Source organism: Liolophura sinensis, chromosome 7 (assembly GCF_032854445.1).
Source record: "Liolophura sinensis isolate JHLJ2023 chromosome 7, CUHK_Ljap_v2, whole genome shotgun sequence".
NCBI lineage: Eukaryota > Metazoa > Mollusca > Polyplacophora > Chitonida > Chitonidae > Liolophura > Liolophura sinensis.
Window position 1 is genome coordinate 19,930,107 of NC_088301.1, and position 26,708 is coordinate 19,956,814.

At 38.1% G+C, this 26,708-nt stretch overlaps 1 protein-coding gene across 1 annotated transcript; it reads right to left on the bottom strand.

Annotated features, from left to right (window-relative positions):
• Positions 1-870: 870 nt before the first annotated feature.
• On the bottom strand, positions 871-26,568 carry LOC135471093 (DNA excision repair protein ERCC-6-like 2). Its single transcript, XM_064750142.1, has 21 exons — positions 26,483-26,568; positions 25,912-26,040; positions 24,817-24,900; positions 24,155-24,276; positions 23,677-23,776; positions 22,173-22,232; positions 21,015-21,130; positions 20,189-20,304; positions 19,718-19,801; positions 18,237-18,385; positions 16,964-17,200; positions 14,086-14,157; positions 12,462-12,607; positions 11,210-11,305; positions 10,582-10,681; positions 10,249-10,401; positions 8,963-9,155; positions 6,550-6,843; positions 3,828-3,979; positions 2,945-3,090; positions 871-1,117 (listed from the first exon to the last, which is right to left on the bottom strand). Exons 1-21 carry the CDS (start codon positions 26,561-26,563, stop codon positions 898-900), a joined length of 2,850 nt encoding a protein of 949 aa, XP_064606212.1. The 5' UTR covers positions 26,564-26,568; the 3' UTR covers positions 871-897.
• Positions 26,569-26,708: the final 140 nt, after the last annotated feature.

The following is a 26,708-nucleotide window of genomic DNA, read 5'->3' on the forward strand; positions in this document are numbered from 1 at the left end:
GCGTTTTGGGGCTGAAGTCTTTATTTCTGTCAGAAAAATATCATCAAGCAGAGCAAATTTATTGCTTGATGATTCTTGATGCACTGCTGCGTCACTGTCAGTTTTAACCTCAGCACTGCCCTTATGCCGATCCACATTCTCATCAGGTTTCGCAGAAATCATTTCTTCTAACAAGTTATCCACAGGGATACTTTCACAGGTTCTGGTAAATCTTTTGGTAACCCTGCTATCTGTTTCACATGTCCAACTTTCCAACAAACACTTATCCAGAAATGTTTCTCCAAATTCAGAGAGCACACTTGCATCAGGGACTGTCTCCTTTCTTTTCCTCGGTCTTGTCTTAACAGACTTTCGCTGAGCTGGAGATCTGCGAGGCAATGATTTTGCACCCAGAATTAACTCATCGAAATCTGGCTGGTTGCCATGGTCATGAGATGTTGATGGTATTGGAGTATTTGTTTCAACAATCATATCAGCCGGAATTTCAGAAGTACAGGACTCTTCAGAGGAGTCATAGATCAGGCCTAATTTTACCTGCTTTCTTCTCACTTTTGGGTGGTTTTTCTTTGACCTTTGGTGTGGTGTTGACTCTGAAACTATAACAACACAACATCTGTATTTGTGTGAGCAAATGAAGAAGTCTGATTTCTTCTACATTTACAGGAGTTGAACTTTATCTCATATGTAAAGTGAATGAATGAATGAATGAAGGTATATCAGTCATACAGTATTTCAGTCATGCTTTTGTGTAGAAAAGAACAAAATTAGAAATCATTTCAAAAAACAAGGTTTCTGTTATCTCACGCCAACATTATTTCCCCCATATCCTACAAAACTAGCTGACGGGATATATTAAAAACAAAGAAGATGCTGTGTCATTTCTTTAATTAAAAGTATCTAACATAAGATACCTTTCTCTTTAACTAATCGAGATCTTGGTGGTGTCTGCTCTGGGACAGGCGCGACTGTAAACAGGGGGAACAACTCTTGTTGCTGGGTGTGATAGAATGAATTCAGCAGTTCCACTCGCTGTGTAACAGACATACTCAGCACCTGCTCAGCAAAATCTGTCTGTGAACCACAGTTCATGAAGGCTGCCAACTTCTCAAACTGTTCTCTGCAAACAGAAATATGACAAGTTACTTATACCTAGCTTGTACTGGGAACCCAACAGGAGTTAAAGGCTACCTGGTCACAAAGAGTGTCCTAATTTTTAGAGTGTCTGAAATTCCAGAAGGATTGTGGTATTTCATTGATGTCAGTCATAATCATTGTAGTGCATGCACAGCTCTTTAAGTTCACTTCACATGACTGCCACCAGTGACCACTATACAAATTTGCCATTGGAACCTGTACAAGTGGACTTGATTAGGCTCAGCCTAAATTTATTGTGTTTCCACTTGTGTCCTTGCGCAAAACTACAGACAGCATTTTTCATAGAAGCTGCTTTAGGTGTCCATTAATGGAATAATTTTGCATTGTGCAAACTTTAAATGAAGAGAATGCATACAAATTAAGTACATGTATTAACAAAAATAAAGGTTTAGACTTTGTATTTCTTCTTCCTGCCTTACCACTTTGACTCCACTGACCTTGGTCTTTGGGTAACACTTTGATAGTTGTAGCAGTGGTATAAAGTGAGCACAGAGAGGAGTGCATGAACTACACTTAATGATATGGTCAATCCCTTACTTTATGGATAGATTATACCATTATAGACATTCCGTGGCTCAGTTGGTTAGCGCACTAGCGCAGTGTAATGACCCAGGAGTCTCTTACCAATGCGGTCGCTGTGAGTTCAAGTCTAGCTCATGCTGGCTTCCTCTCCGGCCGTATGTGGGAAGGTCTGCAGCAACCTGCGGATGGTTATGGGTTTCCCCCGGGCTCTGCCCAGTTTCCACCCACCATAATGCTGGCCGCCGTTGTACAAGTAAAATATTCTTGAGAATGGCATAAAACACCAATCAAATAAATTAATAAATATAGACATTCCACAACAATAAATTCCTGGCACACCAAAGGCTTGATGCTGATAACAGGATTACACTACATGTTGCTGCCTACGTCTTCTACTGAACTGGTGTTAGTTGAAGGCTGCATTCAGCATATGCTGTACCCATATGACGAGCAGCATGAAGGAATATTTTAGGGCTTTGAAGAGTGAATATAGCTCTGTAAATCAAGGTAGACGATGTTGGACATCGCTAGCTTGATTAAATGTAGATGGACAAAACTGACCAAAACTAAGATTTGGACAAACTGACCGAATCCAGGGTTCTGTTTCACATAGTGCTCACAGAGTACAGTAAAGATAATGTTCATGTGATTATCATAGCAACCAGTGCAGAAGGCATATGAAACTCTGGCATAGCCTAATTCTTCAACATTTTCGCATATAAAGGAGCAACTTTCAGTGCAATTTATGCACATTATTGATTTCATTTTGGAGACAGAATCACATTGGTTGTATTGGCCAGTTTCAGGGCTTCACATAAAGTACAATTTTATCAGTCTACACACGATCATACCTTCTGAATAGACTTGAATAAACACCTTGCAAACATGTGAAAAGGTTCAAGAATTACAGTATTGAATTTTTGCTTGGACCACAACACTGATTTCAACATTATTTTGAAATACTTTGAAAGGTAGCCAGAAGTTCTGACAATATTTACAAATTCCCCCATTATACTGCTGCCTATGTCTTCTACTTAACTGGTGTATGGTGGTATATGCTGGAAACACTTGTAAATGTTTGTTTTTTTTAAATCTGTCTAAAATATTTATCAGTTATCCTGAAAATCAAAAATCCACATAAACAAACCTCAATATTGCCTTTGGAGTTTGACCAATGAGAAACAAACCTCAATATTGCCTTTGGAGTTTGACCAATGAGAAACAAACCTCTTTATTGCCTTTGGAGTTTGACCAATGAGAAACAAACCTCTTTATTGCCTTTGGAGTTTGACCAATAAGAATCCTTGTACTGCCTATGCTTCTCGCACAGGATTGGTTGTAACTAGGGCCATGTGATTTGGACACCTTTGCTGGCTTCTTCACCACTGTGTCGGACTCCTCGCTGTCTGAAGGCTGAAACACCAAAAATCAGAAAGATTTCAGGAACACTCAAAAAGCTTTGATGTGGCGCTACTGTAGCTATTGATTGAAAAATAATGCTATTTTCAAATTATTTTCTAGGATTGGAAGTGAATAGTATCAATGCTGGTTGACCATTTTCTAGGATTAGAAATGAATAGTATCAATGCTAGTTGACCATTTTCTAGGATTAGAAGTGAATAGTATCAATGCTAGTTGACCATTTTCTAGCATTAGAAGTGAATAGTATCAATGCTGGTTGACCATTTTCTAGAATTAGAAATGAATAGTATCAATGCTAGTTGACCATTTTCTAGCATTAGAAGTGAATAGTATCAATGCTAGTTGACCATTTTCTAGGATTAGAAGTGAATAGTATCAATGCTAGTTGACCATTTTCTAGGTTTGCTAAGGTGACAACAATTTTATTTTTTGTTTTATGGACGAACCAACACTAAAAAATAAAAAAATGGAATAACTACCACTGCACCCCAACCCCCACCCCCTCTACCCCCTGATCATTTTTATGATTTTCCCTCTCATTTCTGACCAAGTAAGTATGTCTTCAAAAGCAAAGAAATTCCTTGGACAATTCCACATTCCAATATTAAACAATTTTGAAGTTTCATTTTTAATCTGTATAATGTCATCCGACTTTAGAAAACGATTTATTCTGCCTGTAAACAATAATTTACATTACTGTTGCCTAAGTCTGAATGTCAAGCCTTTACCTGGGAGAGTGGTGGACACTGGATAGCGGGTATCTGAGAGTTGACGTGGAGCTCGAAGACGTCCTGTATGGCACAGCGACTCATGTGATCCTCAGCTCTACTCGACCCTATCATCTGTGGGTTCTTGTGGACGTGGAGAACACCACAGTGATCTGCAGGCAATCAAGGATGTTCCAGTGAATATTAACCAGAGGTTATAATTATTTTATAGGTTCTTTTTTGAGTTGAGATTTATTGGTTGGTGTTTCACGCCCTACTCAAGAATATTTCACTTTATTCGATGACGACGACCGCCATTATGGTGGGAGGAAACTGGACAGAGTCCGAGGGAAGCCCATGACCACCCACAGGTTGCTGGCAGACCATCCCATAAACACCCGTTTTTTGAGTGGAGATAAGATGGTTCATGAAACAGTAACTTAAAGGCAACAGAACCACACAATTATTTCACATACCATACCTACTAAATAATTTCAGACACTCGCTAATTGATAGTAAGCAGGTAGATCAGAGGGGTCTCCCGTGAGGAGCTCACATTATCAAGAGGAGCGGGCGTTATCAGCATGGGCCTGACAAGGCCAACATGTACAAAGCCAGCCTTTCGAGAGTGAAAAAGAAAAGAAAACCAAAAAACACACTCACCAGACCAATTTTTGGGCTGTGTTCTACAATTTATGCTATCCGATATTTAAAGTTGATGGTTGTGTGGCATTATTTGCTGGGGAACATTCAACCACTTGAGGCTTTATATCTGCAGGATTGTCTTGAATCTACCGATGTCTTTCTTGCGACTAGTTATGGGGCCCATGTAAGAATGGAACATGGATGATTGTCGTCTAATCATTGAATTAACAATGCTGCCTCACATACGTGGATAAAACACCTATAGCAGTAAAGCACAACTTTCCATTTATTACTGACCATGTGTCTATTTTGGTGAGAACATGGCATATATCTGACAGCTAGTCTTGATGAGGAGGGGGATGAGTGGGGGACCACTATTTCAAGAAAAAGATTGCAGCTTATGTACATTCAGGTATGTATGTCACTAAATTAGATAAACCAGGCTTTGTAACACTTTTAAATGACTCAAATCAAAGCTCACTGGTTACGTACCAGACGACCATGAGAGAATATGGAACTCTGAAGATTACGTATTGCTGTGAAATGCATCGCTCAATAGACAGGGAGTACATAAATAGTGTTTGCTCAAAAAACACTATCCAAGATCCGATTTAAAAGCTGAAAGGTCTGATTTTCCAGTTCCCGGACGTGAACACGAACCTTGTAGATTTCATCTGGCACGTACAGGTCTAGGATATGTGAGGCTCTGGAGTCATTTCCAGGTGAAAGGCCTAAACATATATGTTCTGTGTCCTATCTCATGTTAGTGAGATAAAATATGCAAAGTGTATATGGGTATATGGATTGCAAAAATCAAAATTGCTTGCAGAACACTTGCTATAGGCACTGCCTTTAGAAATTATTACCCGATAACTAACTCATAAAAAAGCGTGAATGAAATATCATAGAAATTCACAGCTTATATGTATCCCGCTTTTTTTTTTATATTTTTAAGCACCTTTCCCAAATTATCGGCAGGTCTACAGGTACATATATTGGTGAATGAGCGATCACCTACTGTGAAAAAACTTATGAACCAGGTTTTTTTTTTATCTGGCAATATAACCTTTAATTCATAGGAGGCAGGGCTTGATCAGCAGGAGTCACCTGACTTGGACTGGTCAATCACCCCTATGGTGAATGGAACAGTCTCCAAGTGCCTCACTCACCGTATCAGTTGAGTCCATGTGGTAAAATCGCTACAGGTTACTAATGCTTCGACTCTAACTGTTATTTATGGATTTCTGTCCAAAATTTCTCCCTCTTGCTGCATTTGATGTTTGCAAAGTATTTTAGTATTTTACTTGCAGTAAAATGAAACAAAATACACCTAATGTGAAGTGAGACTACATCTGCTCTGAACTCCAGCTTTCAGCTACCCCACACCACATGTTGTTGTGATAATAATGGACTCAAAAGTGAAAGAACTGGTGCTTATTCGTTAGCCACTTCACAAACTCACTGAAAAGTCTGAATGTTGATTGTGTCAAATACAGTACTTATAGGCATACACCCATGACGTGAGCTGAAATGCCAGTAATTACAAATATGTGCTTAGTCCATCTACATGGACTCAGGGTTTTTTTTTTTAACATCTTGATATTCATCGCAAGACTGAGTCCATCTCTGCCTCTGACAACCATTCAATGGCACAAAAATTGAACCTTCAGAAACCTGGCCGTCTTTCTTGTCTCTTCCCCATCTGGCCAAGCTGGTGAGGCTCACTGAGGTGTAATGGAGGCATAGAAAGCTGTCACTGATCGACTACCAGTATTCCCCTACCCCCCCACAGATAACAGCCCTTGCAAGGCATTGTGGTATAAATTTTCTGATAATGCGTCTGAAATTATTGAGAAGGTAAGGTAACTTTTGTCAAACTATATTTAAAATTTTGCCGCCAAAAGTACATTTTTAGAGGAAAACAGAAGTCTTAAAATCCAAGATCTAAGAATGCTCACAATCAAGCAAATGTGTAACCTATTCATGGGTGAAATTTTTGGTAATGAAATAATTCATGCTACACTTAAGAGCACTTAACCAGTTCAGACATAATCCATTTAATCCACATGGAGGACATAAGAATCATGTATATACAAACCTAAAACTTCAGCAACAGAGCCAAATGATCCAGGAAGGCTTTCTCCTTTATCAACAAACTGGACAGTTTTCCTTTTGCCAGGACCTTTGCCTTTACTTTTGTTGAGCTTTGGCTGCGGGCCAGGTTTTGATGTGGATGACGGGGGCTCACGGACTATTGAGTTATCTCCCCTTAGTGTGCCTGCACTGGCATCCTCAGAAACAGAATTCTCATCAACTCTGCTGGATTTATGAGTTCTCGCATGTACATTAGCTACAGTTTTCTCCCTTGACCTCCCAGTACCCTCTTCTTGGTCTGATAATGGCAACAAAAGTGTGAAAATAAAATCATGACATATATGCAGAAACTCATCTGTACACATACTTAAGGGGAATTTCTTGTCCACAAAATGGACTTCGAAGATATTACATTTTAATATTTATTTCACAATCTGATATATCCAAATTTAGTGAATCGTTGTAAGAAGTTACCATCAAGGCTACCAACAACAGATGAAAAGAGTGAATTCTACACAGAGATTACATATGCACCATGTATCCAAAAAATTGTTACTTAACAAAGATTGAGTTATACAGTTCATATACTCTTTGTGTCAACTATACTGTTACAAATCTATCTCAAGCAATTACATAAAAGTGTAATCATTACATGCATCCTGAATGATTGATGAAAATAGAAAGCAGCACCCAAATACCTTGATACCTTTTCACAAAAGAATTGTTGCATTAGATTATGCTCATCTACACTCTTCAAAAAAAGAAACGCAAAACCCAAATATCAATGTAAATTTGATGTTATTCAAGGATGTGTAGATCAGTGGAAAACAAAGATACATGAATGAAATTTTGTGGAGCAATGCATTGCTATGTTGTCCATATTTTATGAGAATAACAGTCATCACAGTCATTACTGCTGTCCACCAGGTGGTGTTGAAATCAGTACCTCGTATGACCACCTCCAGCTGCTACCACTGCCCGACACCTCCTGAGTACAGGTCGAATCAGTCGTTGGATGTTTTGTTGTGGAATCCTTCTCCATTCCTCCTGCAGCATGTGGAACAACTGTTGAAGATTCTGTGGTGGAATACGACGGCGACGCACCCGTCTATCGATCTGATCCCAAAGGTGTTTGATTGGGTTTAGATCCGGGGATTTGGAGGGCCAGGGAAGGGTATTGATGTTGTTATTGGCCAGGTAGTCCTCGGTGGTACGTGCTGTGTGGGGCCTGGCGTTGTCCTGTTGGAAGAGCTGCCGTTGAAGGTCAACATGGCGAAGGCCGTGCGGGCGGAGAATCTGGTCGATGTATCGATTGGCCGTCAGATTGCCTTGGACAAGCGCAAGCTCCGATCTGCGGGTGTATGAGATTGCTCCCCACACCATAACACTCCCTCCACGGAATCTGTCCACCTGTCTGATGCAGTGAGGAGCAAAACGTTCATGGTGTTGTCTGTAGACACGGTCTCTACCATCACGTCGCCTGAGGAGATAACGGGATTCATCGCTAAACCATATGCGCCTCCAGTCTGCCAGGTTCCATGGCAGCACTGTGGTACACCATCTCACTCGTCGATGTCGATGTAGTCGTGTCAAGGAGGGGACAACTTTTGGACATTTGGCACGTATTCCTACTTCTCGGAGACGGTTCCTGATTGTCTGATCGGACACTCTTCGGGCTCCAAACTGTTCTTGTGCTGTGTCCCGGGCGGTACGATGGCGGTCACGTAGGTGGGTTACCTGGATGTACTGATCTTTGGCAGGTGTGGTGACTCTAGGTCTTCCTGACCTTGGACGGTCATTTGTCAAATTTGTTTGACGAAATCGATCCCACAACTGAGTTATTGTGCTGGGATGAACGTTGAAGATCCTTGCCACCTCACTTTTTGATTCGCCAGCTTGAAATCGTCCAATTGCCTGATTTCGTTTGGCAGCGTTAAGACGTCCCATTTTCGTGTACAGTACTTGCAAAGATATTGGACAAAATTGCGAGATTCGTTTGGGTCTTTTATAGTCACATGCTGTACTCATGTTTTGCACGTGACAAACAATCATTGTGCCTGAACTTCGTGCTGCACGACATCAACGCACATCATAACAATCCTAATTGATAAAACCGTTCAAAATCATTTCTGGTTGCGTTTGGTCAAGGATGATCTTCTGAAACATTCCAGTAACAATGTGCAACCCTACAAAACTGTTTGAGTTAACATATGTGTACAAAATTGTAAGTATCATTCTTGAATTTAATTTTGCATTTCTTTTTTTGAAGAGTGTAGTTAATCGTCAACACTGTGCTTTTGCACTATGACTTCAACAGACTATTATAGAGTGCAATACGACAAAACAATGTTTGCCAACCAAAATTGCCACCGCACAGGCATGCTTTCTTGTGCCAAGCTCATCTGTTAGATACTAACCTCCATCTTCTCTACTCTGCTGGTCGAGAAACATGTCCATTAACCCTCCAAACTCATCTGAGCTATCTTCACTGGACTGACCACCAGCTCCATCAGTTATCCCCGCTGAGTCGCTCTCCTGAGATTCATTGGAACAGGGCAAATACTCCACAATGTCAAAATTCTTCAATCCGGCTTCCAAGTTTTCATTTCTCTGCAGTAATATGGTAGATTATGTATGATTATGTAGATGTTGGCAAAATGAAATAAATGACAAACACTGGACATTTATTTACCGCATTTCTTTAATAGTTTGATTTGATTGTCACAAATACTACATTACAGCATGGTGGTCAGTTTTATGGCTAGTGAAAACCCAGAACACCTGGGGTATAAAGCCATTGATATTAAGCAAAACACTGATGGACTTTCCAACTTGAGAGATACAGGCTCACAGGCTATATTAATTAATGATCATGGGTCCTTAAAGAATGTGAGGCTGTGCAATCGCCTTCACAAATTTCTTCGACTGCTTATTGTCCTCAAAGGTCCTAGGAGCAATGGCAGCAGGGAAATCTTCATATGCCCTGTCCAAGGTCAAGGCTGAACCAAATACTGCAGCAAAACTCATGAGACAAATATCTGTTTCATACATAGTTTCCTCATTCAAAACTATAGCATATACAAAAAATACAGAAGTAATAAATGAGTAATATTTGAAATGGGATATTACTGTGCAAATGTAAAAAAGAATATACAAAAAATACAGACGAAGCATATACAAAAAATACAGAAGTAATAAATGAGTAATATTTGAAATGGGATATTACTATGCAAATGTAAAGAAGCATATACAAAAAATACAGAAGTAATAAATGAGTAATACTTGAAATGGGATATTACTATGCAAATGTAAAGAAGCATATACAAAAAATACAGAAGTAATAAATGGGTAATACTTGAAATGGAATATTACTGTGCAAATGTAAAGAAGCATATGCATAAAATACAGAAGTAATAAACGAGTAATACTTGAAATAGGATATTACTGTGCAAATGTAAAGAAGCATATACAAAAAATACAGAAGTAATAAAGGAATAATATTTGAATGGGATATTAGTGTGCAAATGTAAAGAAGCATATACAAAAAATATAAAAGTATTAAATGAGTAATATTAAACAAATAATACGAAATCAAGACTAATATCATGTCAGGTAGTTTCGAGTCACATGGATTCAACCAACAAATTCTTGGTAAATTCTTAAACACTTAACTCATGTACACACTGAGGGAAATATCACTTACTTTCAATATGTCCATAGTCAGACAGTGTTCACCTGTCTGTAACTTGAACATGTTTTTCAACCCAAATAATTCGCCCTTGTTATGTTTGTCACCTTGGATGCCATGGAAATATCTCTTTGCATTTCCCATCTCAACAGCAACGGTGTCCAATTGCTGAAATGATCGAGTAAAAACACACAGAAACCATTAAAAGAAGGAACAAATTAAAAAGTACACTATAAATACTATTTTCATTGTAAGGCTTGAATATTTTAATTGAATGCTGTTTTTTGCTGATCTCAATAATATGTCCTGTGGATGGTCGTGGGTTATTTATTAGGTGCCTCTTCTCACCTGTTTGTAAACTTGCCTCAGGTAGATATTCTCCTCTATTGTCCCGGCTGATACCAGACGAAACACCTGAACGTTGCGTCTCTGTCCGATACGATAGGCTCTAAAACCAAACACCGCCCAGAAAATAAAATTGAATCCTATTAAAGGCATACAGTGCACGCTATATTTTCATACGAGTGACCTACAGCTATGAACCTGTATGATGATATGCTTCAACACTTCTAGCACAGTTTCTGTTGTAATCATGATGAATCAATGACAAAATGATGATATATGTAGACACTAAGTGAATTTTACTTTATATTTTGTTAAGGTGCTTTCCTTTCAATTATTAGGTCACACCAAGTATGAGTTCAATTTCATTCTGTCATGTGTAATTTGGGAGGGGCTTGGTGGAAATAAGTGGCCAATGATGATTTCTTTGCGTGGTCTTGCATGAAGGAAACCCTTCATCCACGAGTATAACACGTTATAGGTGGGAGGATTCACCAGTAAAACGTTGCTGGCTTACTCTTGGTACTCTAGTTTCCTTCATTCCTAAAACTGGCTATAAGTGAAAGGCGCTACACAGCCATGAGATAAATAAATAAATAAACAAATAAACACGTCCCTCTGTAGGTGATATTACCTGTCCTGAGCCTGCAGATCATAGCTTGGGTTCCAGTTAGGGTCAAATATAATCACCACATTAGCACCTGTCAAATTCAGGCCTAACCCTCCAGCCCTGTAACATGTACATGTGCTCGATCAAACTCTCACAACTGTTCTATACAAACAGGCTGCTGGCAAGGGGAGTTATCTTCTCTTGGTTCACAACACTTACTTTGCTTTGCATATTTTATAGGAAATTGCATTACAGGAATAATATTAATACAAAATGAAAGTGTCAAACTGAGAGATAGTAGGACATGTATACTGTAAGTCTTCAACCTTTTCAACCACTAAAGCGGAAGTTATGCAAACAATTGTTATGAAAAAAAAAGATTCCAAAAATGATCTGTTCGTGTTATTAAAGATGAAAGCTTCATAAAGCTATGTAAGTTGATTCTCTACGTGCCACAGTTCTCTCAGAATGTTTCAAAATACAGGTTGCAGATGTGGTTAAAAAGGCTGAAGAATTAGCGTAAGTATGCTTCTGACAGAACCAGGCCTAAAGATATCGAGAGGTGGGGCAGCTGGACATGAGGGCGGAACGGACTGTTCAAAGTCTGCATTAGGTCTAACTACGGAGTAACTTAAGACAGTCTTAACAAGACTTTGTACATCATAGCCATTCATAATGAATGTTGTGGTCTACTGAGTAAAGACACCTTACAGATATGTGGTTTACGAGGAAAAGTACATTTACGAAAAAATGCTTTTCAATGTTGTCAGAAAGTGGATTCAGATGTGGTTAACTGCAAAATGGTAAATGTCACAGTTCACAGTTAACAAAAGCTCGTAATCTTCATACATCTGAAAGATTAAACTTTGATCTTTATCAAATGAAAAAGAGGTTTAGTCTATTTTAAGTAGCTTCAAACTTCGAAATATCCCAATTCTTCAATCATTAATATCATCAAGCAATACCCTGAAATATTCTGCGAGAACTATGGGGTGTATAGAGAAATAATTTGCCTGTTTTATGAAGCTTGCATCTTTAATCTTTAATCTTTAACACAAACAAATCATTTTCAGGTTCATTTTCATAATAATTGTATTCATAAATTTCACTGAAAAAAAGCGCTTTAGTCTTGAAAAGGTTGAAGATTTACAATAATTCCATTCCAACTTGGATGCACACAAAATAATCCCACGATTAATTAATTAGTTTTCACACTTATAAACGTGTTTAAAACAACATGGGTATCTTCTCAATGAGTACAAAATCTTCAATTTACTTGGTGGATATGAGACAGATGAAAATGTTCTTGTCGTTGTTGAACTCTCTGACAATGTCCATCCTCTTCTTACTACTGACGCTGCCATCGATTCTCCTGTACTCGTATCCCACACTTATCACGTACTGCTCCACGATACTCAGCAACTACAACAACAACAACAAGCCAGCATTGATAGTGAAAGGTGAACGAAGGGAAGATCAGATTATTAGGGTGTCTGAAAACAAGGAATACAGTACGTGTTTCTTTTGCAGGCCATTGTTTCAGAAGCAGAAGGTGGACAAATCAATAATAATCAAATGAAATGTATCAAAAAGAAAAAATAAAAAAGCTATATTTTTAGGTGAAATACAGCATAAATCAGAATATGTGGTCACCCAGAATGTGAGGTTATTAATTTATTTGACTGTTTTAATGCCGTATTCAAAACATCAGAATCAGTTAAAAATTATGTATTAAGAATTCATTCATTCATACACTCTAACTGTCTGAATCAGGCGTAACTGGTGTAGTCAGGTAAAGTCTTTCACTACTGATGATATGGCATCTTTTTAAAATTCCATGACACTCCATGATTTTCCAGTCCATTATTACTTAAATTCCAGGAGGTTCAAAACTTAAATTCAAAGTGTCGAATAGGTGTTTGGTGGTAATGTTAGTGGTGGTAATGTTAGTGGAAGTTGATGAACAAGTAAGTTTGGATGGTTGTGTACAATTTCTCTATGATTTCAACATTATTTCAGTCTTATGACTCTGGTTCTGATGATCATATGACTGATTCTGATGATCATATGACTCTGGTTCTGATGATCATATGACTCTGATTCTGATGATCATATGGCTGATTGTGATGATCATATGACTGATTGTGATGATCATATGACTGGTTCTGATGATCATATGACTCTGATTCTGATGATCATATGACTGATTCTGATGATCATATGACTCAGGTTCTGATGATCATATGACTGATTCTGATGATCATATGACTCTGATACTGATGATCATATGACTCTTATTCTGATGATCATATAACTGATTCTGATGATCATATGACTCAGGTTTTGATGATCATATGACTGATTCTGATGATCATATGACTCTGGTTCTGATCATATTATGACTCTGGTTCTGATGATCATATGACTCTGACACTGATGATCATATGACTCTTATTCTGATGATCATATGACTGATTCTGATGAGCATATGACTCTGGTTCTGATGATCATGTGACTCAGGTTCTGATGATCATATGACTCTGATTCTGATGATCATATGACTGACTCTGATGATCATATGACTCTGGTTCTGATCATATTATGACTCTGGTGCTGATATCATATGACTGATACTGATGAGCATATGACTGATTCTGATGATCATATTACTCTGGTTCTGATGATCATATGACTGATTCTGATGATCACATGACTCTGATTCTGATGATCATATGACTCTGGTTCTGATGATCACCAAAGCCGCTATATTATATTTTATAACTGCAAACATCAAGGAATTTAGAGACGTTTGAGTTTTGAACAGTGCTACAGCAGACTTGACATATATGTAGTAGGTATGAAAAGGTTTGGCCAATGTTGGCCAGTATGTGGTTTGTTACCTTGGTGGAGTAAGAAAAGAGCAAAATCTTGTTGTGTTTTTTTCGGAAAACAGACAGCAGCCCCTTCAGAATCTGAATAAAGTTAGAAAAGAACACAACTCAAAATACAAACAAGTTTGGTTCAAATATTCCCTTCAAAGACTTGTAACTCTATGCCATTGATGATGGGTGTTGCATATGCAGGAAAACTTAGATAGTAAAGCGGGGGCCTCTGAGGCTCAGTCAGTTAGCGCTCTAGCGCAGCGTAATGACCCAGGAGCCTCTCACCAATGCGGTCGCTGTGAGTTCAAGTCCAGCCCAAGCTGGCTTCCTCTCCAGCCATATGTGAGAAGGTCTGCCAGCAACATGTGAATGGCTGTGGGTTTCCCCCGGGCTGTGCCAGGTTTCCTCCCACCATAATACTGGCCGCTGTCATATAAGTGAAATATTCTTGAGTACGGCGTAAAACACCAATCAAATAAATAAATCAAATAGATAGCAAGGCTACCAAAGAGGTCATCTGTAGGAGACACCTGAATGCAAAGCTTCAGACCAATACATACAGTACTGAAACCTTCATCTCAACATAGATTATGATACCAAAACAAGTTACATGAAGGTCAAGATTTTTTAAAATTTGCTGTAATTAACAAACCTGCAAGGCATCACAGATGACACAGCTCCCTCGTGCCATTATGCTTTTACTTACTGAGATACTTTAACATTGATTCTTATACACAAAGCACTAAGAATTTTGCAATTTATGGTAATTAAAATATTATATGCACACAGTACATCAAAACACAAAATATCCCTGTCTTGTCATTGTGCTATACATGTATGAACACGGTTAGGCCTATGTAAGTGGCAGGAACTAACACCTCCTAAAATTAACCTGCATAATCACAATCAGAAGATCTCTGACACAAAACCCAGTGGAGTATTTGTCACTCGCCAGTAGAGTCACACAAGAGATCTCAGAGGGCACTAAGGGTAGTAAACAATTGACTGTTATTACGATTACTGTACCTTCATTTTATTCTTAGGATAAATTAAATTCTTAGGTTAGAATAAATCGTACCTTCATTTTGCCGCAATACTTGGGGTGGTAAACAATGGACTTTTATTACGATTATTGTACCTTCATTTTATTCTTAGGATAGATTAAATTCTTAGGTTAGATTAAATCGTACCTTCATTTTGCCGCAATACTTGGGGTGGTAAACAATTGACTTTTATTATGATTACTGTACCTTCATTTTATTCTTAGGATAGATTAAATCGTACTTTCATTTTGCCGCAATACTTGGGGTGGTAAACGATTGACTGTTAATACGATTACTGTACTTTCATTTTATTCTTAGGATAGATTAAATCGTACCTTCATTTTGCCGCAATACTTGGGGTGGTAAACAATTGACTGTTATTACAATTACTGTATCTTCATTTTATTCTGAGGATAGATTAAATTTTTAGGATAGATTAAATCGTACCTTCATTTTGCCGCAAGACTTGGGGTGGTAAACAATTGACTGTTATTACGATTACTGTACCTTCATTTTATTCCTAGGATAGATTAAATCGTACCTTCATTTAGCCGCAATACTTGGGGTGGTAAACAATTGACTGCTATTACGATTACTGTACCTTCATTTTATTCTTAGGATAGATTAAATCGTACCTTCATTTAGCCGCAATACTTGGGGTGGTAAACAATTGACTGTTATTACAATTACTGTACCTTCATTTTATTGTTAGGATAGATTAAATTGTACCTTCATTTTGCTGCAATACTTGGGGTGGTAAACAATTGACTTTTATTACGATTATTGTACCTTCATTTTATTCTTAGTATAGATTAAATTCTGAGGATAGATTAAATCGTACCTTCATTTTGCCGCAATACTTGGGGTGGTAAACAATTGACTGTTAATACGATTACTGTACCTTCATTTTATTCTTAGGATAGATTAAATTCTTAGGATAGACTAAATCGTACCTTCATTTTGCCGCAATACTTGGGATGGTAAACAATTGACTGTTATTACGATTATTGTACCTTCATTTTATTCTTAGGATAGATTAAATCGTACCTTCATTTTGCCGCAATACTTGGGGTGGTAAACAATTGACTGTTATTACGATTACTGTACCTTCATTTTATTGTTAGGATAGATTAAATCGTACCTTCATTTTGCCGCAATACTTGGGGTGGTAAACAATTGACTGTTATTACGATTACTGTATCTTCATTTTATTCTGAGGATAGATTAAATTTTTAGGATAGATTAAATCGTACCTTCATTTTGCCGCAAGACTTGGGGTGGTAAACAATTGACTGTTATTACGATTACTGTACCTTCATTTTATTCTGAGGATAGATTAAATCGTACTTTCATTTAGCTGCAATACTTGGGGTGGTAAACAATTGACTGTTATTACGATTACTGTACCTTCATTTTATTCTGAGGATAGATTAAATCGTACCTTCATTTAGCCGCAATACTTGGGGTGGTAAACAATTGACTGTTATTACAATTACTGTAACTTCGTTTTATTGTTAGGATAGATTAAATTGTACCTTCATTTTGCTGCAATACTTGGGGTGGTAAACAATTGACTTTTATTACGATTATTGTACCTTCATTTTATTCTTAGTATAGATTAAATTCTGAGGATAGATTAAATCGTACCTTCATTTTGCCGCAATACTTGGGGTGGTAAACAATTGACTGTTATTACAATTACTGTACCTTCATTTTATTCTTAGGATAGATTAAATTCTGAGGATAGATTAAGTCGTACCTTCATTTTGCCGCAATACTTGGGGTGGTAAACAATTGACAGTTATTACGATTACTGGACCTTCATTTTATTCTTAGGACAGATTAAATCGTACCTTCATTTTGCCGCAATACTTGGGGTCTGACAAAGTTCTGAACGAAGCCTCAGAAGCCTGGGACACAAACTGTGGGTGTTTCGCAAAAGCAATTTCACAAATTTCCTTTGCATGTTTTCGCTGGCCCTCACTGGTTGTTTTGTTTGGAATAAGAAGAGCCACATGATTGGCTGTTTTCATCAGGAGGCTCATGTAAGTGAACATCAAATTGCGAACTGGGGTTCCATCTGAAGATGTCTGCAAAACAAAAAATAAAACGTTGCTGTGTACTCAACTGACTAAGAATTGTTGAAATCAGTATTCAATGTTGTTATGTTTATACCTTGGCAGACTGGAGAAAAGGGATTTCCCGTTAACAAATATTTTAATTTTCAAATGTGGAAAACCCCTCAAAACTCAGGGTTTACTTGAAAAATGACAAAGGAATGTTGAGACTCAAAGATTATTTGGGAGCAGGGGTAGGGGAAATAAGTTATGAACCAGTGGTTTAACACACTTGTCTTTGAATCGCAAGGACACACAAGCAGGTTCACATCTGGAGCCAGTTTAGTTCCGGATACATTTGGGCTCCCAAACTGTTGGGTGCCAAAACCAATCAAGCTGACAAGTAAATTGAACAAATCATTGATGGTTAACCAATAAAATGTTCAGTTTTCATACAAATTGCTTTCATTCACAAGCTTAAAGCCCTAAAAAAATCATCACTTTTAGTTCTTATGCATAGGGCTTTGATGACAATAACCAGTTTATGACACTTGTGTGGCTGCTTGAAGATAGCTTGTCTTCTACTTGCCAAAGGTCAGTGGTTTATGCCAGCCTTTCCAGTTTACCCCACACGAAGAATAAGACTGACTGTCATCATATTAGCACAAAATTGATTAACCACCAATATTTTGTTGAAAATTAACAAAACTGAACAAAACTAACCTTAATATTTAAGCCATATTCTATATTTCAATTCCATATGACAAAATCAAGTAGAAATTCAGAACAGGACCTGATCTGTGAGTCACCATAGTAAAACCATGAAGGCTGGTGGACTGACTGTTAAGATGGAAACCTTTTTGTCCCCTTTCAGTAACTGTTCTGATTAAACACACAACAGGTCTGTAGATAAATTTTGCTCAGACTGTACATTAATTACAATTATTGTATATACATGTACATGTGGCAACCCATGTTGAAAATTTCACTGAACTGGCTCCACTCTGCTGATGTAAAGTCTTGTATCGCACATGATAACCACGTATATAGTACACTCCTTTGCTTTTACCTGGCGGCAGCACTTGACTTGAGGTTTCTGACTTCCACACTGACAGGGGTCCTCCATGGACAAGATCAGCCTCATGTCCGGATGGTTCAGAATAGCCTTATACACATCCACCTGCAGAGTTGTCAGCTTGCTGAACACAATGTTATCATCTGAAACCAAGAGGCTCAGCTGGTTAAACTTGTCCACCTGCAGAGTTGTCAGCTTGCTGAACACAATGTTATCATCTGAAACCAAGAGGCTCAGTTGGTTAAACTGTCCACCTGCAGAGTTGTCAGCTTGCTGAACACAATGTTATCATCTAAAACCAAGAGGCTCAGCTGGTTAAACTGTCCACCTGCAGAGTTGTCAGCTTGCTGAACACAATGTTATCATCTGAAACCAAGAGGCCTCAGCTGGTTAAACTGTCCACCTGCAGAGTTGTCATCTTGCTGAACACAATGTTATCATCTGAAACCAAGAGGCTAAGCTGGTTAAACTGTCCACCTGCAGAGTTGTCAGCTTGCTGAACACAATGTTATCATCTGAAACCAAGAGGCTCAGCTGGTTAAACTGTCCACCTGCAGAGTGGTCATCTTGCTGAACACAATGTTATCATCTGAAACCAAGAGGCTAAGCTGGTTAAACTGTCCACCTGCAGAGTTGTCAGCTTGCTGAACACAATGTTATCATCTGAAACCAAGAAGCTCAGCTGATTGAACTGTTACATCAGCCAAGGAAGTTAATTCTTAGCATCTATCTGTCTGTCTGTCTGCAACTTTGGGAAAGGACAGGGATAGATCTGTACGTGAAGTTTTGTGCACAGTATGGCCTAGAGCCAAAAAACATACTCCTGAAACATTAGTGGTGATGAGGATCCAGATCGAATAATTGTTTTATACGATTCTTCACCATTGCCAGGTACAAATGAAGCACACAAACACAGAGTATTCTATTTTCAAGATGGCAGATAAGATTACGTGTAAGAGCTAAGAAGAATTCCTCATCTCTGTCCAGATCGCCAAGATGAATGTTTAAACTTAGTTACATGCAGTTGACCAAGTTAGATACATATGTAGGTATTTAATGTAAGAAACATAAATTTGTCAGTCAATATCACAGGTCAGTGTAGTCTTTTTTTCTATTTTTTTTCTGTCTCATGTGTATACCTGGTGTTCAATGGACAGTCTGGTAACAGATCCACAAAGAAATAAAGGATATTGCACAGTGAGGGTTTGAATTACCCATTGTATGAGTAAGTGGTAGAAATGATAACCCAAAAAAATACTTAGCATCTCCTGGATTATCAGTTACACCTTTCACAAGAAAGGCTGGAAATATGCTAACAGATGTACCGGTATATGTACCCCTATTCTCTTAATGAACAAATCAATTACAGGTCATTAAGCAAAAACAATACTTTACTTCCTCCAACTAAGAAAATCTTGATCTTTCATATATATCTGCTAAATAGGGGGAAAAAAAGAACAAAAAAACAATCCTACCCTTTTCAGGCAACTGGTCAGCTATGAGCTTCTTTGTTCGTCTCAACATCATCTTATTGCGAAGATTCGCAAACTTTTCCTTCACTGGGTGTATAAAAATATATAGAACATGTATAAATCACAAACCAACATGACTGCACCACAAAAATGATCTCTCAGAATGACGGCTTAATGCCGTTTGATGTTAGGCAGAACTACCGGTACATGTTTATTCACACCAAAATATATGGTGAGAACTATAAGCTGCAGGCTATCAGTTGGGCATTTAAATGAGATATTTGAGGCTGGCAAAGTGGGTATCTTTTTCTAAAGGAAGTTCATCATTTCAAAGGTGAGAGACAGTCTAGGTTATACCTATCCTAAGCCGAATTTTAGGATTTTTACCGAGGAAATCCTATATCCACCGTCAGCCAATTGCCTTTGATTTTTTTTGATTCCCTTTAAGTCATGATTTACATTTTGACAACTTACTTTTCCTGGCCTCCGCTAGTTCCCTCTTTGTAGCATCGTGCTTCTGACCTCTCTCAATACGTCTGACAAATTCTGTTTCAAATGACTTCAAGTTGCCTAGGAAACCAGGGCGTGCCCTATTGGAAAAATCAACCATGATGCAAAAGAGCAAAAAAAAGAGAATGCTGTCCATGTTTGAAAAATTGAACTGGATTGATGTACACTGTAGGGTTTTTCTAACTGGTACAGAATGGTTAACTTCCTTACTGTTTTCATGGTTGCATGTTTTCTGCATATTTTGATAGTAAAACACTCTTGACACTGCATAGCCAAGGCTACATTTTTTTGGAGAAATGAAGTTGGTTTATGAGATTATATCAAGTCACTTAAGAAGTGTTAATAGTAATATCCCTTACATGGTTTAACTTTTTTTAATATGGCAAATATTCAGTACTTGGAACACACATACAAGAGTCAGGCATCACATCAACCATAACTTTCAAGTCACGATAGTTTTTTTTTTTAATGGCTTGTTTACTTTGTGGTTTGATTTGATTTGATTTGTGTTTACGCCGTACTCAAAAATATTTCACTTATACGACGGCGGCCCAGCATTATAGTGGGTGAAAACCGGGCACAGCCCAGGGGAAACCCACAAACCATCTGCAGGTTGCTGGCAGACCTTCCCACATAAGGCCGGAGAGGAAGCCAGTAAGAGTTGGTCTTGAACTCACAGCGAACATCATTGGTGCGAGACTCCAGGTTCATTACGCTGCACTAGCGCGCTAAGCAACTGAGTCATGGAGGCCCCTTTTTACTTTGTGCCAGACACATGTTGTTTGCTTACCAGTCTAAGATAGACCAGAGTTCTGTGACATTGTTCTGTAAGGCAGTACCAGTCAGTCCAAACCTACAGGGGGTGTGTATCTTCCTTAAGGCAGCTGTCGTCTGGGAGGTCAGACCCTGCAGAAAAAGACAAAAACAAAAATCCACAGGTATAAGTACAAACACCTCTAGGACGAGGAAAGAAAAAATCACATTTACTTTTTTTTTTTTTTGCAATGTTTTTTTTGTAAAATGTTTTTAGCTGTCATTTGGCCAAGAATGCTGAAACACAATGCATGTGGAATCAATACTTGATTGGTACTATCAAGTTTAATGACGTAACCAATGATTCTCCACTATCCTTGAACCACACAAAAGAGGCAACGAAACTTCACAGGTACATATTCAATATATCTGGGACATGAAAAGAATAAATACCCTCTAAAGTACTCAATGATTCATTCGCAATCTGAAAAAATCTTTGTGTTGTGACAAATTTCAGCCTGAGTAATACGTGACAGCATTCTACAAAAACTGTTGCAGTTTATATGACCACCTCACTTTGTTTTAGTTTGGCATGTTTTGTTGCTGTCAATAATAAATGAATGAAACTGTAGTGTGCTGTGGGTGGACATAAAACATATCACCACTGATACAGGATATGGATCTTAAAACTTAGTACAACCATATGGCCAAGTAAACCCCCATTAAAACTATAAGAGTCAACAATATATTGAACTTCACGGTTGGAAGTTTATTTCATGCCATCAATTAATTTAAGTCAGCATTTTACAAGCAGATTTCCCTAATTAAGAGGACTGAAATTTAATGTCTGCAGCTATCAAATGACCAACAACTGTGAAATACTATACATAATCAATATACTATAAACTCCAATCAATACCCAGTACATGTACTATCAAGTTTGATCTTCAATACCAAGGAGCAAAATGGTTCTGAGATCCTCTGGAATCGTGCAGTGCTGCCTACTAGCTGCACTGCAACACACTGAACAGTGGGTGCAAAGCAGGTTGCCTTTAGCATATCTGTGCAATTACAATTCAAGATGATTCTGCATCTGTGCACGCCCTGGTCTGAGCTATTTCTTGGTACATGCAGAAAATTTGATTTCATTTGCCAATATGAATTTTTGTCAAAAATTCTCTTCAAGAAAAGTCACCTTGATTCTGTGTACTTCATCCACAATCACTGCACACCACTTTACACTGTTCAGTTCATCCTGGAAATACAGAAAATAATTACAGACAGCGGTGACAGAAACTTACTGTTCTACTGTAGACATTGCGGTTTTAGCTAGACAGAAATTTAGAAACTTTATCTACAAATTCATTATTTTATTTTTTCTGTAGGAATCGTAAACTTTTTCTCTAGTACTTGATGAATTTGTATTCAATAGTGTTGCTTGTCTACTGTAAGAATTATGGCTGAAAACAGCAAACTGGCATAAATCGCTGAGTCCATCGCGTCTTCCATCTTTTTAACACCCTGTAATTTATGCTGGAGGTGTGTTGCCTCTCAGCCAATGAGTCGTTAAAACTGCCGACTTGTTTGTGTACACTCAGAACCTATGTCCAACACTCCGGTTTCCTGATCGTCAAGCGGAAAACGAACTGTAATGTTCGCTACCTTCTGGGAAGAAGAATTCTACCAGAAATGTACAAAACTGCACTTCAGCAGTTTCCGCTGGCAATTCTCCTCCTAACACAGAAGACTTCAGGACTAGTTCTTAGGCAAAACGGAGTTGCTCACAGCAGATTTTGGTGTTGACTTTACTCATACTTTATCAACTTGAGGTACATATTAAAATTTTTCTATGGCCTGAATCTGCGAGGAAGCGCACACTCTTTTCATTGGTATTTGATTGATATTTAAATTTTCTTCTCCTTTAACACTTATGGAATCTGAGGGATGTAGGATTTGTGTACAAACCCAGCATGTCCAATATAGTTGCTGATGTCATTTTTGCCTAATTTGCATACCAAATTTTCCAATACTAAACACTGCACTACCTTGTATCCTCTGCAACACACCCAGCAGGTATGACGTCGATTGGATGACAAGTTGTCAGAATTTAAGGAATGGTAAACCCACAATAAAGACTCCTTCAGTGATAGTTAAGGACTTTTTTGATTTAGTCTGATTAATGTTAAATTGCCGTTCTCAGGGATTTTTTAGTTGTATGTTGATGGTCCAGATTTATAGGTGCAGAGTGCTTAAGATTTCAAGATAATATTATGGATTGATTGACTGACTGGTATTTAATGTCATGCTAACAATATTTTCACATATATGACTACAATCAGGTTTATTTATTTATTTGATTGGTATTTTACACCATACTCAAGAATATTTCACTTATATGATGGTGACCAGCATTATGGTGGGAGGAAACCAGGCAGAGCCCGGGGGAAACCCACAACCATCCGCAGGTTGCTGGCAGACCTTCCCACTTATGGACAGTCAGGTTTATGAGTGAAGGAAACCGAAGTGGAAACTGAAGTGGTAGCTACCTAACAAGCTTCTTGCCTTATATCTGCTGCCAAAACAGCAAGAGCTGGGTTTGAACATGTGACCTTATTGGTCAAGGGCTTGACGGTTGAAGCACGCCAACGCTTTGACCATCTGAACGAGCGAGACAACACTTACTCTTCGAAAACACTCACCACATTGTCTCTGAAGGTTTCATATGTTGTCACCACAATCTCGATCTTCTCTTTCTTCGCCTCAGCCAATGTCTGGAATTTATCCGATCCGTGATATTTTCTGTCAAACATAAACAGCGTCTTTCAGCATTCATGGGATATCAATGGCATTCAGCCACAGCCCAAAAACTGTGGCTATTTTCCTTTATACTTTGGGTGATTTTCAATACTACTGCGCTAATACAAACAGAAAGGAAACCAGGCAGAATCTGATCATGGCTAAACTTTTATTGTTAATTTATTTGATATGAGTTTTGATACTGTAATCAAGAATATTTATGCCTTATACAAGGATAATCAGTTCTACTCCTGGAGGAAGGTGACATAATTATTATTACTCTTCACAGTTTGACACATGATGAGTATCATATTCGGTCATTTACTACACGTCTTACCCCAGCTACCCCCAGCTACCCTCAGCTACACATATAATACTTACCTTGCTGTAAAGTAGCCCCAAGTTTCCAGTTCATCCAGCCAGTTGTATAGAACACTACCTGGGCCAATGATGAGGAAAGGCTTACGGATGGCAGGGTCGTCAAGCCTTTCTGTGTCTGAAAGCTAAAACAAAACAGAGTTAACTCCCTTTGTACAAGATACACTGTTTACCTGTTAAGTAAGTGGAATGCCCAAACTCACAATGGTTTTACATTCACAACTGTTTATGATGGAACAATTCTTAGGTGTATGATAACATGGTGGACTGTCTTGAAACTGGTTCACTTCAACTTTATGTCATCTGTTTGTGTATGAAGTGAATAAATACCATCCAAATAAATTCAATTTGATCAAGGATCTCTGTCACATACCATTCAGGAAGCTTGATCCAGCTCTGAACATGTTCACACTTATCCCAGTGAGCAACACTTGGGGTTGGTGGCCAAGCTTTTACTTGGTGAGTTTTTGTTCTGTGAGTTTACTAGAGTTTCCATAAACTTGCACAGAAAGAACAAATTTAGAATTATGGTTTATACATCCATTGCCATAAACTGGAGGGAAAAAACAGCTGGTTACTTTCAATGATATCTCTGGAACATTCATGTTTCTATCGATTACATGTAAACTAAAACAGGGTTGAAATCAAAGCTAAATATTTCTCACCTCTCTTATGAACTTAGGCTTTAACCTCATGACATCTTCTCTGTTGCCCTGTTTCCTCAGCAACGCAGACAAGAAAGCAATCACCTGAAAAACGGAACTGCATAATTCGAGTACATACAAGCTACTGAAAACATCCACTTGCTGTTATACCAGGGCTAACAAAATATCTATATATCAGATAGAGTTTACAATTATCCTTTATTTAACTCCTACAAATCATCTATTTGCTCAAGCTGACAATGGAACGAATGATCGATCGACCTATTGTAGTTAGCCTAGTGGTACACTTGGGCGTATGTAGGACTTCGGGAGTGCATAAATCAAAAAGCACGCCATGTAGAACAAAATTTGATGACTTCTTTAGGGCAGATGTATGGGAATAGGATTTGTATGGGAACAATTAGTCTTGTTATACCCTGGAGAGTCATGGATTTGAAGATTACCCAAAACGCCCTTGAGGGTAAACTATGTCTCTTAGGGCGCCACTTAGAAGTTGACAGAGTAACATCTCAAGGTTTTTGTTTTCACAGCTTTCAACGCTTGTACATTTCCACATTGTAGTCCGGCATTCAACTATATCTACTCAGTACAATCCTTTCTCAACAGTGTGTGATGAAATGGGCCTACCTAAGGGCCACAAATTTCCAACCACAGTATCTGGAACTATAATTTCACGCATAACTAAGTTATTGTCCTTCACCTGTGATTTATCTTTCTTTCATGTGACACATTTTCTTTGATTCTCATTAATTCCTTACCTCACGATGCCACGTAAGACTTTTTTTTGTGAAATGTGATTAATTTCTGATCAGAAAAACTTAAGAGTTGGCAACAAATGTATATATGTGCTTCTGAAAGTGCATTTTTCCTGACCAAGATTTACATAAAATACAGTATTCAATTTGTCTGATTCTGAGGGATGGTAATTTTCAGCGGTAACAGAAAAAATGCTCTTTTTTAAGCAAAGTTTATACCATTTACAGTAATTAGTAAAGTCCTTTTGTCTACAGTGTTTGATTCAATGGGTTTATTTGGGAGTCACACGTATTCGGTAAACTGTCCTGGGTTTACGGACTTGATCCACACTACCCTCACCTGAACAGTTTTTCCCAGGCCCATGTCATCCCCTAGAATGGCTCCGGTTTTCTGCGTGTAGTTCTCATAAAGGAATTTTACACCATCTCTCTGATAATCCCTCAAATACTGGTTGATGCTTGCGGGAATCTGAAGGACATAAAGCCATCAATGTGGCATAAATCTACAAAACAGTGAAGGTTTGTGCTTTGATCGATTTATTTAACTGCTGTATGTACATGTAGTTAACAATTTTTTCAGTCATATGACAACGAGGTGCTGCTTGTCGCCACACTCATGAAATTTTCCTATATATTATGAAAGTGAGTTTTAAGGGATCTTTAGCTCTTTAATGAATTAGACTGGTGTTAATGTAATATATGCTTCAAGGTGTCAATTCAAAAGTGGTTGGCATTGCACTTAACACTCTGTATACCATTAGTTTTATGCCATACTTTTAATTATTCAATGGCCAAACAGAAAAAGCCACACCTTTCCATTCCTCTACCCACCCAACAATAAAAAACAACTCCCAAAACAAATCATAAATAAATAAAAATAAACATCAAATAGCAAACCAAAAAATAACTACAGCATAAACTGGTTCTTCTTCACAAAGCTTGAATTGCACTTTAGCAGTGACAGCTGAGAATGCAAACTTTGGTTTTTCCATGTCGTCATCAGTGAAACCTACAACAAATAAAATAAAAAAAACCCCTTTAAATTCAGCACAGGTGCCACATACATTGTGGCAAGATATAAAAAAAAATAGTAAAAGAACTGTTTCAAAAAAGAAAAAATTCAGTCCTATGGTCGCA